The sequence below is a fragment of the Triticum aestivum genome, chromosome 5A, assembly GCF_018294505.1.
Source record: "Triticum aestivum cultivar Chinese Spring chromosome 5A, IWGSC CS RefSeq v2.1, whole genome shotgun sequence".
Classification (NCBI taxonomy): domain Eukaryota; kingdom Viridiplantae; phylum Streptophyta; class Magnoliopsida; order Poales; family Poaceae; genus Triticum; species Triticum aestivum.
Genome location: NC_057806.1, coordinates 653,425,305 through 653,439,426, shown reverse-complemented (window position 1 = coordinate 653,439,426; position 14,122 = coordinate 653,425,305). Strand labels below are relative to the sequence as shown.

The 14,122-nt window shown below is 48.3% G+C and overlaps 3 protein-coding genes across 3 annotated transcripts; all 3 read right to left on the bottom strand.

Annotated features, from left to right (window-relative positions):
• Positions 1 to 3,365: 3,365 nt before the first annotated feature.
• Positions 3,366 to 4,128, bottom strand: LOC123108228 (zinc finger protein ZAT18). The gene has a single exon (XM_044530057.1). It carries the CDS (start codon positions 4,062 to 4,064, stop codon positions 3,567 to 3,569), a length of 498 nt encoding a protein of 165 aa, XP_044385992.1. The 5' UTR covers positions 4,065 to 4,128; the 3' UTR covers positions 3,366 to 3,566.
• Positions 4,129 to 7,335: 3,207 nt separating this feature from the next.
• LOC123108227 (zinc finger protein ZAT8) lies at positions 7,336 to 8,061 on the bottom strand. The gene has a single exon (XM_044530056.1). The coding sequence runs from the start codon at positions 7,952 to 7,954 to the stop codon at positions 7,547 to 7,549; it is 408 nt and encodes a 135-aa protein (XP_044385991.1). The 5' UTR covers positions 7,955 to 8,061; the 3' UTR covers positions 7,336 to 7,546.
• Positions 8,062 to 13,245: 5,184 nt separating this feature from the next.
• Positions 13,246 to 14,122, bottom strand: LOC123108225 (zinc finger protein ZAT8). Its single transcript, XM_044530055.1, has one exon. The coding sequence runs from the start codon at positions 14,009 to 14,011 to the stop codon at positions 13,502 to 13,504; it is 510 nt and encodes a 169-aa protein (XP_044385990.1). The 5' UTR covers positions 14,012 to 14,122; the 3' UTR covers positions 13,246 to 13,501.

Below are 14,122 nucleotides of genomic sequence, written 5' to 3'. Positions count from 1 at the left end.
ATTTCATGCGTGGTGGTTAAGCTTTATAGTGGAGTGGCGGGGACTGGCACCCGGCCCTGGTTCGTCACGTGTACACCACGTTTGGCTTGACGACTTGGTGCCCGTCGCCATCGATCGGCGGCGACCCGTCTTGCTCCATACTCCTAGTTACGAGTAGAACCTTTGCGTTCTGCTCGCGTCAGTTCAGAGTAATTGCTCAGCCTGCTTTGCTTCCTTGGTATCCTAGGAGGTAGTACGCGGTTACGAGCGTGTAGACGGAAGGGCCCACGAAATGGGACGGAGGCTAAATTAGCTAGCTCGCCGTGTGAGCTTATGGGATCCGGACAGCCCTGAAAAGTCCTTGGTCGTTGCCGTTGGACCCAATGCAAAACATCAGTGTTCGTTGGGTATTTGGTGCTGCACCGCTGAACATTCTTTTGACTGGAACCGATTTGACGGGCCAGTCGACGATGAGTCCTGCGCCACAAGAACGAGAAACCGCGGACGACTCCGCAATTCTTTTTCTTTGCCGGGACGATTCCACATTTCCAATTTTGCCTCTTGCTCCTGTTTTGTTCTCTTCTCCTGTCTAGTGTGAAAATGGCTTCCCGCCTTCACCAAAATTGCTGCACCACGGCTATGGGAATTTTCTCCGTGCATGGAGTTACATGTGCCACGCGCTCGCTCGCTCGATCGTCAGTGTCCATATGTAGCATGCACATGCAGAGCCCCCTTGGGCGATCGGTCAACATACCCCGATCCCATCGTCTGGTTGAGTGCAAGAGCACCGCGCGAGCACGAATTAATAAGTCAACAAATCTAGCGAGCTTTAGCTTGCGGTTGACAAGCACGCGCGCGTCGGTGCACCGGCCGGAGCTGCTTGCGATTTGGTGGTCGGCCGACGAGCAGCCGCGCGAGCTAGCTTAACTTGCTTGCTCCAGAGGCAAACAGGTGTCGTGTGCAAGGGTGCATATGCAGGTACAGTTGTAACCAATTGACCCGAACCCGTGGTGTGCTTCTACGTTCTACCGATTTTTGTCACGTCCCGTATGACTTTTCCGTGCGAACCGGTTGTCGCAGCAGCGCCCCAGCTATGTGGTAGTACTAGATCGTGTAGGCTGCACCGTCGGCTAGTATAAAATTGGGTCATCTATTTTAAAATGAAGAGAGTAGTTGATAACGGCCAAATCGGACTGGTATAGCGCACGTTTCTCTCAACAGCGCTGGATCGTGCCGTCGCGAAACCGCATGACAGTGCTGGCCGGTTGCGTCCTGCTGTTTTCCAGATGGATCGAGACCGGCTGTCGTGGTATCCGACGGCTAGAGTATATGCAAAGCTTTTCTCCAAAACGTCGGGGAATGCGAATCCAGTGATGAGTGGTGAGTATGCAAAGCTGTTTATCAGTGATGGAGTCATGTCAAACTTGGATGAAGAGGTGATTCATCATTTTTTTTTCTTTAATGGTTGTTGTGGTGGTGCCGGAGGCAGGTGACTGGAGTTGATATTAAGTTCAACGATGTTTTGCTATCTTTTCAGTTCTGTCATGTCGATATTTACGCGACTTGTATTTTATTTTTCATGATATGAATGAGACATGTATTATCATGAAAAAACATTCTACAAACATTTTTTTACTGTTTCAAAATGGAAGTCCTTTGTTAAATCTCAACAGTCTTTGCCAAGTGCCAGCATGGTACACCTGTAAAAAAAATGCTTCACCTACATTTTTTTAACATCAGTACAGACGCCAGTGTTCATATACACGCACATACACTCACCTTATGAACGCACACACATCCTATCTCTATGAGCAACTCCGACATACCGAGCCGGCATATTATTTTGAAATTTACAAAGTCACAGGCACCTCGTCATCGACGGGAACGTCTCCTCCCACCGAATGCGCATCGCCGGAAATCCTGAAATAAATCAAGAATAAATGCGAGCATCAGAATTTAAATTCTGATGGGCTGAGATATCACAGTCCCTCTAACCATCCAATCACAGATTGGTTCACTCCACCTACGGTTGATTAATTGAATATCTATGTGACGGGTAAGAAAGGAGCTGACATGTCCTGATTTTTGTTGGTACACAGACAGACCAGTGACACCTCATCGTTGACCGGCCACCGTCACTGTTAGAAATGAGCATTTAAGTGATGATGCTCTCGGCACCGGCTAGGTAAATTTCATCGACGGGCCATTTTTAGGTTGGTCTCTGATAACTGCTTCGCGCTAGTTCCTGAATCTGGAATTGGTGGATTCATAACACAGATCAGTTTTCATGGTGATGTCGTCTGTAATATATATTAAACACTGCCAGTCCATAGTTAATGCCTTTTTTTACAGTGATAAGTTTAAGGCTCCTATTTATATACAATCATTTTTTCTACTCCCCTTCATCCTCCCCCCCCCCCCCCCCCCCAACCCTATGGTTACTCCCGTCGAGCCTGACGATTCATGTCAACCGTCCCATGCCGCCTCCGGCCTCTCATCTACCTTTCACCAGATCATCCTAGCTACTGCCATCCACTCCCTCCTCTCCACCCGATGAGTCGGCGTCGGATCGTCTTCACGCCTTCGCTGCATCCTCGAATCGATGGCACCCTCCCTCCCCGCGTGGTGTCATCGGCGACGCTAGGGCCGGACACCCGTGCATCCCCACGTACCCATGACGGCCGTGGTGGTGGTGGTCTTGTACTGTTGTGTCGTCGATGCCAGTGTGTGTGGTTGTAGTTCTAGCATCCGAGTCTCAATCCAATTAGGGAATGGCTATATGTCATTCGCTTGTATTTTTTTAAGAAATTGGGTCAGTCGGTTTTTCCAGCTGTCAGATATGAAATCAACTACTGGATCTCTTTCTTTTTCCTCCCGCTGGCCATTTTTCTTCTTCCTTCGAACTGCCCCACCGCCGCCGGCCTAGCCGCCTCCTTCCGCCGCTCGCGGCCGGCGGCGTTCCCGTGCAGCCTTGCTGTATTGCCCTCCCCCAACTGCGGCCCACCGCTGTGCTGCCCTAGCCCCCGACCATCCCTCTTGCCTCGTTGATGATCCGTTTTTTCTCTGACGAACTTGCACCACCACCGTCTTGCCCCCCCCCCCCCCTCCACTGACGATAGATGATGGGGTAGCCTGCCACCTATTGCCGTGCTCCCGTGCAGCCTCGCCGTCTCCAGCGCTTTCTTTTTCTTCTCAAAATGGACCGGCCCAAATCCAAAAATCAGTTGACTGACCTTTAGCTATTGTGATCCAATTAATACTCCGGACATCTGTGTACTGTCAATGTTGAGACAATCTGAAGTTACAAACCGAGGCTTGAAATTATGATAAACAATGGAGCTGAACAACAGCATAGTCATAGAACAACAATCCGAGTGCAAGAATCTGTCAATTGCATTTCGAACAAATGAATTTGCCTTGATTATGTACACAATAATACAAGCACATCTGTGCATGTAAATCTCCAGTCAATCGGTTAACAAAGGGACCGATCCAAAGCAGATTTATCCAGCAAGAACAGAAACGCTAATCACCAAAAATACACTCTGTACAAGGTCGAACGATGAACCTATCTGATTCTAAAGACCCTAGACGAACAGCTCGAGCAAGACCGGCGGCCGGTGGGCGGCGGCCTGGTGCCCAGTCTCCTGCTCCGACAGAGCGACCCACCGGTCGATGGCGCCGCTGAGCGCCATCTCCTTGCGGTGCCGGCGCATGTGGCCTCCGAGCGCCTGGCCGGTCTCGAAGCCCAGCCCGCAGATGTGGCAATCGTGCTGCTGCTTGTCCTCCTGCCTTTGCCGCTCCTTGATGGCCCTGGCGACCCCGACGCCGAGCTCCAGCCCGTGGCGCCCCCGGAGGTGGCTGGTCCGGTGGCCGCCGAGCGCCTGGAACGTCGTAAAGGCGCGGCCGCACGTCTTGCACACGAACTCCCCTTCCCCCGACGTGGCCACCACTCTTCCCCGCCGCGCCCTCTTCCTGGCCGGCGCACCGGCCGAGTCGGCCGACGACGTCGAGGAGTCCGTCCTCAGCGCCAGCGCCAGCGACAGTACCTCCTCCTCCCTCGCGTGCTTCATTCCCGCCCCCATGGATGGATTTGCTGCTCGTATAAATGATCTGCTGGAGCCGCCTGTGGATTTGGATTGATGCTCGTTTGTGTTGTTGGTCTGTGGGAAGGAGGCGGCCGCAGTTATATATATAGGCTGTGTGGGCAGTAGGTGGTGGAGTGCGTGTTGCTGCGGGCGGAGCTTACGTTTGTGCTTGTGTGGACCAATCCCTCGATGCCACCGCGACATTCGCGACGTGACGCATGGGATCGAGTTCGATGGGGATATTTGTGGTCGTACGTAGCGCGGTCGACCGGCGGCGAACGTGTGGTGCGGAGTGGCGCCACCTGTCACGCCACAAGGCGCGTGGCGGCGCGCCTCTGCTTGGCTCGGACTTGGACGGCGCGTGAGAGTGACAACGGAAGGGTCTGGAACGTTCTAGAATCTGAGAGGATCTTTGGATCGTACAGGATCATTCAGATTTGTCTACGCCACACGTACACACAACTAGTACTTTTTTAAGATCACACCACGTACTACTGCAACACTGGTGTTCGTATACAAGTTTGGTACATTTTGAATTCGCAGAAACGAAAAAGAGTTTGGTACGTTTAGTTCTTCTAAGACTACCCATAGTGGAAGTAGCATAGGTGGTATCATCACATTTATTTAGACAAAATAGATAATGTGGCATGTAATTAATGAAAAAAAGACATGTAGTAACATAGCTAGTTACTGTAACATCACACATATCAAGAAAAGATGAGTCTATAACCTAATAAATAAAGTGATGCATGACACACACATATGTTACTAGTAACATATGCATGTTACTACTCTAAGTTACTCCCCCCTGTGATTAGTCTAAAGAAAAATTTTGATACTCTCTCCGATTGTTAATTAATCGTCGCAACCACTATACACAATGTCCAATGACGCAGCTTCTATACACTGACAATTAATTTGACTTGGAGGGGGTACCTTTTTTACAGAGAAACAAGGTTAGGTGGTATGTCCGACGTTCTCTTCTGACGGAAGTTATCCGCCTGGCATTGACTGAGACACTGACACTCCATTAGGCATAATATTTGGTAAAGCGAATGAGAACTTGATAAAATTGTGATTGATTTTTATTGACAATCTTCTTAACTACGAATGTAATCAGATTCGATAATTAATCCATTAAACACGAATAAAATAGTCCGGGTTCTAGAGTTCTTTGGTGGCACCTTTTCACAAAAATAAAAGTTGGAGGGTGGCACGAGCATGAGCGTGCGGACTGGAGGGGTCCGTAACATTCTAGCGTCCATTAAAAGATCTTTGATCGTGCAGGGTATTTCAGACTTATGTAGTGTGTACGCTACCAGTATGTGCTCGACCAGGAAAGAAAAGGTTAGGTAATTTGCCATGACATATGGAGCGATGCTGGCTCTGGCTTGTTCAGATCGATCTTTTTTCTCTTATGCGGGGTTACGATCTAGCTATTGTGAACCGCGACGCCGCAATCAAACTTCCTCAGCTGTGATATTTCCATAATAGTATTTGTTAAAGTGAATGAGAATGTCACTAAACTTTCATTGATGACCCTCCTTATCTTCTATATCTAAATAGCTAGCCCCCACTAACTATTTCTCTCAACATGCAAGCATGCCACATCATCCCACAACATGCATGAGAAAAGGTCCACCCTCACTACCATAGTATCTCAACATGCAAGCATGCCACTTCATCATGACATGCACGAAAAAAAAACTCATCTCAATATGCAAACATACATGAGAATTTTCATTCTATTATGGTATATATATTTAAAATATATTTAACAACTATATAGTAATCAAACATAATAAGTTATATCATTTTTAGTTTTAGCCTTTTATATTATCACTTCAAATATTCATGTTTCACACAATGAATCACATTGAAATATGTTGTAAAATGTTCCCGCAACAACGTGCGGGGTATCATCTAGTTTATGGAAGAGGACGTGTACATTGTTCTTTTGTGAGATACATTGTTTCTACTGTCCCCCTCTCGAACAAATGCTGGGACACACAAGTTCGGTAGCACGTTTAGCTCCTTTTTTTTGCATGTGTCCCCCCTCTCCCGAGCACACCTTGATAGACAACCTTATTTGTCTTGTTACCCCGACTTGCCTCCTGACACACCTCTTACCCCAACCTACCTCCTACTAAACCCAAACAACAGAACTGTTGCTCCATTGCATCATCACATCACATCATTCACACTTCCTATTTTTCAAGGAGTCACAAAAAGGTCTGCCCCTACCAACTCATAACAAACTTAGTGCTTCGTATGACCTTTCCATGTTCCACATACGTAATCAATAAGTTATCCACAATCAAAACCTAGCTTCCAATCACATACACCAACTTTCGCCCAAACAGAAATTGCCGCCTACTCTTTGCTCAGTCCTCTTCTCTTTGTTGGAACACTAGTATATTTTCCGCGGATGATTCAATGTATTGTTGATTATCATTACCACAAGCACAACAAGCATTAGTTACATTGAGAGGCCTAGCAACTCTACACTCCCGGTGATTCCACATGACATGATTCCTTTCTTATCAACCCCGGATCCCCTTCCCCCATTTCCCGCATTACTTGGGATCAAGGACCCTAGAAGAGTTATAACTTGTGTACGTACACACAATTATTGCTTCCATAGATACGGCATTTCTATAAATACATGTATGCTTGTAAAAACCAGACAAAAAACAACTCGAGCAAAACATGTAGCTCCTGAGCCGCACCGGTTGACGGTCTACGTGGATTTTAACGTCCCTGCACGAACAAGTATATATAAAAAAACATCGTTGTAAAACTGGTTTGTTGTGACGAGTGCACGACTTAAGGCCCAAATCTAGGTGGAGATACGCAATTGTTTCTAATATAATTAGAGTTTTTGGCTTTTGCATGTTATTCAAATGTCTACACATTTGATGAAATGTTGTTGCCACTACTTCATGACGTGGAGGCCCAAGTGTATTTTGCCATTCCGTGCAAACACTTGGAGATGGTAGCAAGTGAGTTGTTCAACGAGTGAGTCAAAGACCCTCTTTCAAAGAAAAATATCGCACATGGAACTCGTCCTCGCCGGGTTATTTATCAGGGTTGATCGACTCAACTCGTAGGCGACTCAGTTGGAACAAAATAACGAACGAACCAATGTAACATATACTCCCTTCGTCCAGAAATACTTGTCATAGAAATGGATATAAATGAATGTATCTAGAACTAAAATACATCTAGATACATCCATTTCTCGAACAAGTATTTCCGGACGGAGGAAGTATATAGTCTCCATAATGAACGAATGAACAGGTCCCGAAATATGTACATGTACGTCAGAATGAAGGAATGAACCAGCGATCGATCAACACCTAGTACTAGTGTGCGGCAAATGTACCAATCCAATCGCGCGCACAGACACAGGTGAAGCAGTACACGTACACCTGCACTGGATGTCTATCCATATCGGAAGGACACCAGTGGAGCTAACGCTAGACGAAGAGCTGGAGCAGAACGGGCGGCGCCTGCGCCGTGGTGGCAGACTCCTGCTCGCGGTGCCGGCGCATGTGGCCACCGAGCGCCTGCCCCATCTCGAACTCCAGCCCGCAGACGTGGCACTGGTGCGCCCGCTTCTCGTCCGTGGTCTTCTTGGTCCCCGGCCCGGAAGTGAGGCCGAGCGCGAGGCCGTGGCGGCCACGGAGGTGGCTTGTCCGGTGCCCGCCCAGCGCCTGGAACGACGGGAACGAGCGGCCGCACGTCTTGCACACGAACTCGCCGTCCGCGCCGCCGCGGCGTATCTTCTTGCTGCTGCGGTCGGCCACGGCGCCGAGGGAGAGCGAGAGGGAGAGGGACGATGGTGCATCGGCCTCATCTCTGTACTGCTTCATTGACGAAACCATATCGCGGCTAGACGGTGAGCTCAACAAGAGTTAGTTCGTAGCTAGTTCTGTGCGGAACGTTGGAGTAGGAGACGAGAGATGGATTCAGTCACTCTGAAGAGCTCGGAATTGGCTGTGGATGGCTCGGATCGTGCCGGGTTAGGCTTTTATAGTGGAGTAGTAGCCACCAGGTACATCGCTTGTAGACGGACCCCCGTACGTCTGGCTTGACGACGACTTGGAGCCCGCGCGCACTTCGCGATCGGCGGCGACTTGGCTAAAGCGTCCGGTCTGCAAAGATAGAACCTTCTCTGCTCGCGTACGTCAGCTTAGTGTAATTGCTTAGCTTGCTAGCTCACGCGGTTACGTGCATGTGGAAGGAAAGGCCAGCGAAATGGGACGGAACCATAATTTGCTTGCTCACGGTCCATGTCCGTTTTAGTTGGGTATTTGTAGCTGCATGCACCGGCGAACTTTATGTTGATCGGCACCGATCTGACGGATCAATCCTCTATAACACTAGAAATGAAGGCCTCTCATTCAATTGAGGTCACCAATTTAGAAATGGCTCATCGATTTTCACCGGGTCAACAATCTCTTATTTATTTTAATTCACTATGCTCTCTAATTTTAGAGCTTTCTCATTGCATTGATAAATCACACCACGAAAGGCCCACCAAAACACCGCGTTATATGAATAAAAAGGAAAACACACTCCATTGTCTTTTCCACTAACCAAACCAAATACTCACTTCGTTCCCAAATACAAGGTACTCCCTCCATAAACTAATATAAGAGCGTTTCGAACACTACGTTATTGATCTAAACGCTCTTATATTAGTTTACAGAGGGAGTATTAGTTTATTAAGAAGTCAAGTTTCTTTAACTTTGATAAAGTCCAGAGCCAAAAATATCGACATCCATAATATTAGATAAATAAAATGTAAAAATTCATTCATGGTGTATCAAAAAGCCATATATTTCTACTGAAATGTGGTCAACTTACATAGGTTTGACTTTTCAAAAAACAAATACACCTTATATTTTAAAATAGATGAAATAAATAAATTAAAAAAATTCAATAACATCAACGACGCATCAAAGCGCCCACAACCCTTCTAGTCAACGACAATTCTTTCGCCAGAAGAATGAGAGTGTGCATACGATTCCACATTTCCTTCGTCTCATTTGCCGGGACGGTTCCAAATTTCCAGTTTTGGCTCTTGCTCCTCTTCTCCAGTCCAAAAATGGCTTGCCGCGTCCGCCTAAATTACTGCACCACATGCAGCTATGGAATTTCTCCGTGATGGCACATGCGCCACGCGCTTCAACGACCGTCAGTGTGCATGCATTACACTCGTCCGAGTGTGCATGTGCTTGTTTTTCACGGAAATGACTACATATTCTGACTAGCTAACAGAAATACGCGCTAAATTAGTTCTTTTGCACGGCAAGCCATGACCATGCGGAGACTCTCGAGAGATCCATAGCGAAGACGCCGATCCAAGTCAACTGCCATTGGCATGAGTCCATGTTCTAGAGCTTATGACATACATCTCTCTCCCTTTCACGTCATCACTCTCCTATAGTCTCATTAGTGTCCCTCTGCCCCTCTCCTTTCTTCTCAAAGTTGTCGTCAAGTTCCTCATATCCGAGCCCATGCAACACAAACTCTAGGGGCCATCATGCACCGATCAGGCATGTCACTAGTTTTTTTTAGATGAAAGTCGTAGGGAACACCTGGATTTATATTATATAAAGCCACATAAAAAGGATCCTGCAAAAATTTACGACGTCGAGAGAGTAGAAAGAAAAATAAATCGACTGGGGATACCAGCTTACAAAGATAGATATGCAAGCACCGACTCGAATAGCACAAAAGGGAACAACTAAACCATATTACCCGAACAAGGTGGATCCGGCGCCCTCCCCACACCCCGCGGCATCCAAATCGGGCACCACGTGAAGGAGGAGGTGTCCTCGGCGACCCCGAAGGCGCGCAGGCACCTCCTGTACTACATCGATGGTCGTGGCGGCAGCAGCTCTTTGCCGTCGCGGAGCATCATGTCGTCCGACGAGAGGGCGTACAGGGAGGCGGCACAGCAGGAGCGATGCGCCGCATACACCAAGTCCCACAAGGCACCCGCCTGGGTTCGCGCGGACCCCGACCTCGTGAAGGTCTGGGCCCTCGCCCGGTTGCTGACCACTAGACGACCGTGCGGTGACGCCGCCGCTTTGATGGGGAGCTTGCTAAGATCGGCGAGGAGTGGTATCTCAGTGAGACCGACACCGCGACCGGTGGCAGGAGCAAGGGCAAGGCTTCCCGGCCCTTGGTCGGCGTTCATCATGGCGACCCTCCGCATGGTGCCGGAGGAAGCGGAGTGGCGCCTTTGCGAGTGTTAGGTGGTGGCCACACCCCCACGTCCACCAACACGTCCATTTTATGTCCGGACTTAAGTGAATTTAATTGTGTTTGCATGAAAATCGTCCGGTTTGTTCAATTGCACTTTCAAATGTTTGCGGGCATGGTTGGATGACCTGCTCCCATGTCATTTTTTACAGACGCATGCGAACACGTGCACACAAAATGCAGTGTCCGTTTTATGAATTTGCATTGAAGATGCCCTCCGCCACGACTAGGTAAAGTCAGCACACACACTCCTGCTGTCTACGCGGTGCCATGTAGCATGCACATCAGCACATGCAGGCCCCTTGGGCCATCTTCTTTTTGAGTGCAAGAGCCCCGCACACCAGCTCACTTGCTTTACAGATTTAAAATGGCAGCAAATGGGACAGATATCTAGCCTGCACGAACAAGCAAATAAATCGAGTAGCTTGCAGTTGAAATGGCAGCATATGCTGTAGGGAACAGCGAAGAAAACGCGGCCCCTGCGACGCGTCGAATGCAAGTATGGAACAGAGCTGTGGAGCTGTGTACAGGAGTAATCCATTGACCCGAACCCCGGCTATTAGGTTGTGTCGGCTTCGCACTTTAGTACAAAGTTGGGTCATTTATTTTAAAAGAAAAGAAATAGATGACAACTTGGATATGCGTACGTCTCTCTCGAGCGCTGGATGGTGCCCTGGCAAAACCGCGTACTGTACCGGCCGGTTTGGGCCCTGCCCTTCTCTAGATGAATCCAGGCTGCCCGTCCGTATACGCAAAGTTGTTCCTAGAATTTGATGATGGGAAAACACATTGATGACCGATGAGTAAATAATACTCCCTTCATTTTAAAATATAGTGCCGTCCGCGCTTTTCGAGGTTTAACTTTGATCATAAATTTAACCAACGAGACCAACTGCGGCAGGAGAAAAAATTATATAATTGAAAACTTCTTTCGAATACGAATTCATTGATATAATTTTTACTCCCGCCGCAATCAGTCTTGGTAGTTAAATTTACGGTCAAAGTTGAAGCACGTGGATAGAGAAAGCACTACATTGTGGAATGGAGGGAGTACTACCTCCGTCTCGGTGTATAAGTCATTCGCGTAGTTCTAGGTCGATAATTTAACTATCTAAATATGTATTATATGTAACAAAAAATATATATTTAGAAACTATATCCGTGTGGAAATCTAGTGGTATACTTTTTATGACATATAACACATATTTAATTCCTCAAATCGATGACCGTCTTGGTAGTTAAATTTACGGTCAAAGTTGAAGCACGTGGATAGAGGAAGCACTACATTGTGGAATGGAGGGGGTACTAGTATTTTTTGAACATGACCGATGAGACGTTGCGCAGACCTGGTTTTACTAAAAGTAAAAGTACTCCCTGTTTCCCTTCACAAAAATTAGTGATCTAAACGCTTTTATGTTAATTTACAGAGAAAGTATTTAATTAAACTTCATTTCTTTGCAAGAGTGTCAACACGGTCTACGGTAAAAAGACTTCAAGCTCTGCACTGTGTGTGCGTTCCAAACTAATTAAAGTTCTACATTTGTGTTATCACAAACTTCTTTAAGTTTGATCAACTCTACAAATAGATGCAGTACCAAGATCTACAACACCAAGTGCACATAATACGGAAGCATAATTCATAAAGAAGATGCTAATATATTTCAAGAACTTAATAAACTTATAAATTTGACTTAAGACAAAACCGAACTTCAGTTATTTTGGAATGGATGTAGTATTTAGCCGAGTCGCAGCTAGCTAGGCCGCTTTTACCCGGCGATCCTCATCCTTGGGCCGAAAAGCTGCATGGAGATGGCATGCGATATGCCCTGGTCGATGCTCTTCGTCTCCGACCTCATGGCGGAGAGCAACTCATCGATCGACATGGTACTCTTCTCCGACAAATTGATTCACCGCGGCTAGTTCTTCTCGATGAGCGAGGCCATGTCGATGATCGCGCAAGACACGAAGGAGAGTGGATAGCGGAGGGTGATGAGGTACAATTATGTGCCATTTGGACGCTTTCAATTTACTCGGTGATATTGAGGAGGTACACGGATCGAACTGGGATGGAGGTGGTGGCGCGAGATGGCATGCACCATTATCGAGATTGCATTTACTCACCATCAAACCTCTAGTGGAAGACCATGGTTCTTCGGTTTTGCTCGCGAGCATTTCGACATCTCCGCTGCAAACAAAGAGAACCAAGACGATTACCCTTGAGCTTGTTGTGTTTCGCTACAGATCTCTGATCCGTCCTGGTCTCGATGGCGGAATGGGAGGCACGCACGACGAAGATAGCGGGGGGAGACGCGTTGAAGTTGGCCAGGCGGCGATGGCGATGACCAGGGAGTTGGCCTATCTAGAGGAAATAACTGATAGAAATCGTGCTTCGAGCTATAGAGGAGGCAGAATCTGCGGATCCGGTCCAGCGGCGGAAATGAATGATATAAAGATTCAGGCATCCCCTGGCCCGAAGCTGGATGCAGGGATGGTGGTGATGGCACTGCCATCACCGGGGATGCGGGAGATGCCGATTGTGCTGGATGATGAAGAGGAAGTAAGACCGAGGAGGAAGAAGGGGATACGGGAGATCCTGCAGCTGCCTTGGCGTTCCCCTCGGTCTCCACATCGCTCTGCAAGGATCCGTGCCCTCGTCCTCAACCCCAACGAGCAAACGAATCAGTGTAAATGTTGAGAAGTTGTCTAAGTTGTGAAGGTCGTCTATATTGCAGAATTTTACAGACGGAGGCTCCGTCCTGGACTTATCATATGTACTTCCTCTCTAAAGAAATGTAAAAGCATTTAGATCAATACTTCAGTGAACTAAACAGGAGTACAATGGTTGTGAACAAAAACAAATTCATAGAGGAACAATCTGAGTGGAAGAATCTGTCAATTGCATTAGGAACAAACGAATGTATTTTCACTATGTATACAAGATTACCGTGCATGTAAAGAAAAGGTGCATGTAAATCTCTCATCCATCTATCGGTTAAAAAAGGGACCGATCCAAAGCAAAGATCCAGCAAGGACGGGAACGCTAACCCGGAAAAACGTACTCTATACAACGTTGAACAATAATGAGCCTATCTGATTCTAAAGACATGTACAAACAAGCATTGAGATCCACTATCAAGCACTGAGATCCAGCTAGCAGGCTAGACGAACAGCTCAAGCAAGACCGGTAGCCGGTCGGCGGGGGCCTGGTGCCCCGCCTCCTGATTCGACAGCGCGACCCACCGGTCGAGCGCCATCTCCTCGCGGTGCCGCCGCATGTGGCCGCCGAGCGCCTGGCCCGTCTCGAAGCCCAGCCCGCAGATGTGCCAGTCGTGCTGCTGCTTTTCCTCTTGCCTTTTCTGCTCCGTGATGGCCCTGGCGACGCCTACGCCGAGCTCCAGCCCGTGGCGGCCACGGAGGTGGCTGGTCCGGTGCCCGCCCAGCCCCTGGAACGTCTCGAAGGCCCGGCCGCAAGTCTTGCAGACGAACTCTCCCTCCCCCGAAGTGGCCACCACCCTCCCCCGCCGTGCCCTCTTCCTTGCGGCCGCCTTCGCCGGCGCACCGGTCGAGTCGGCCGAGGTGGTGGTGGACGTCGAGGAGTCTGTGCTGAGAGAGAGCGCCAGCGACACAGCTGGCTCCTCCTCCCTCGCGCGCTTCATCCCCGCTCCCATGGATTTGCTGCTCGTCTTAATGATCTGATGGATGGATCGGCGTAGATGTGGATCGAAGCTCTTTTGTGCTGCTGCGGAGTTGTGTCTGGAGAAGGAAGAATGGATGGATGG

What these genes read in the sequence shown, in the direction of transcription:
- LOC123108225 (XM_044530055.1), bottom strand. Translation starts at nt 14,011, where the DNA reads ATGGGAGCGGGGATGAAGCGCGCGAGGGAGGAGGAGCCAGCTGTGTCG.
- LOC123108228 (XM_044530057.1), bottom strand. Translation starts at nt 4,064, where the DNA reads ATGGGGGCGGGAATGAAGCACGCGAGGGAGGAGGAGGTACTGTCGCTG.
- LOC123108227 (XM_044530056.1), bottom strand. Translation starts at nt 7,954, where the DNA reads ATGGTTTCGTCAATGAAGCAGTACAGAGATGAGGCCGATGCACCATCG.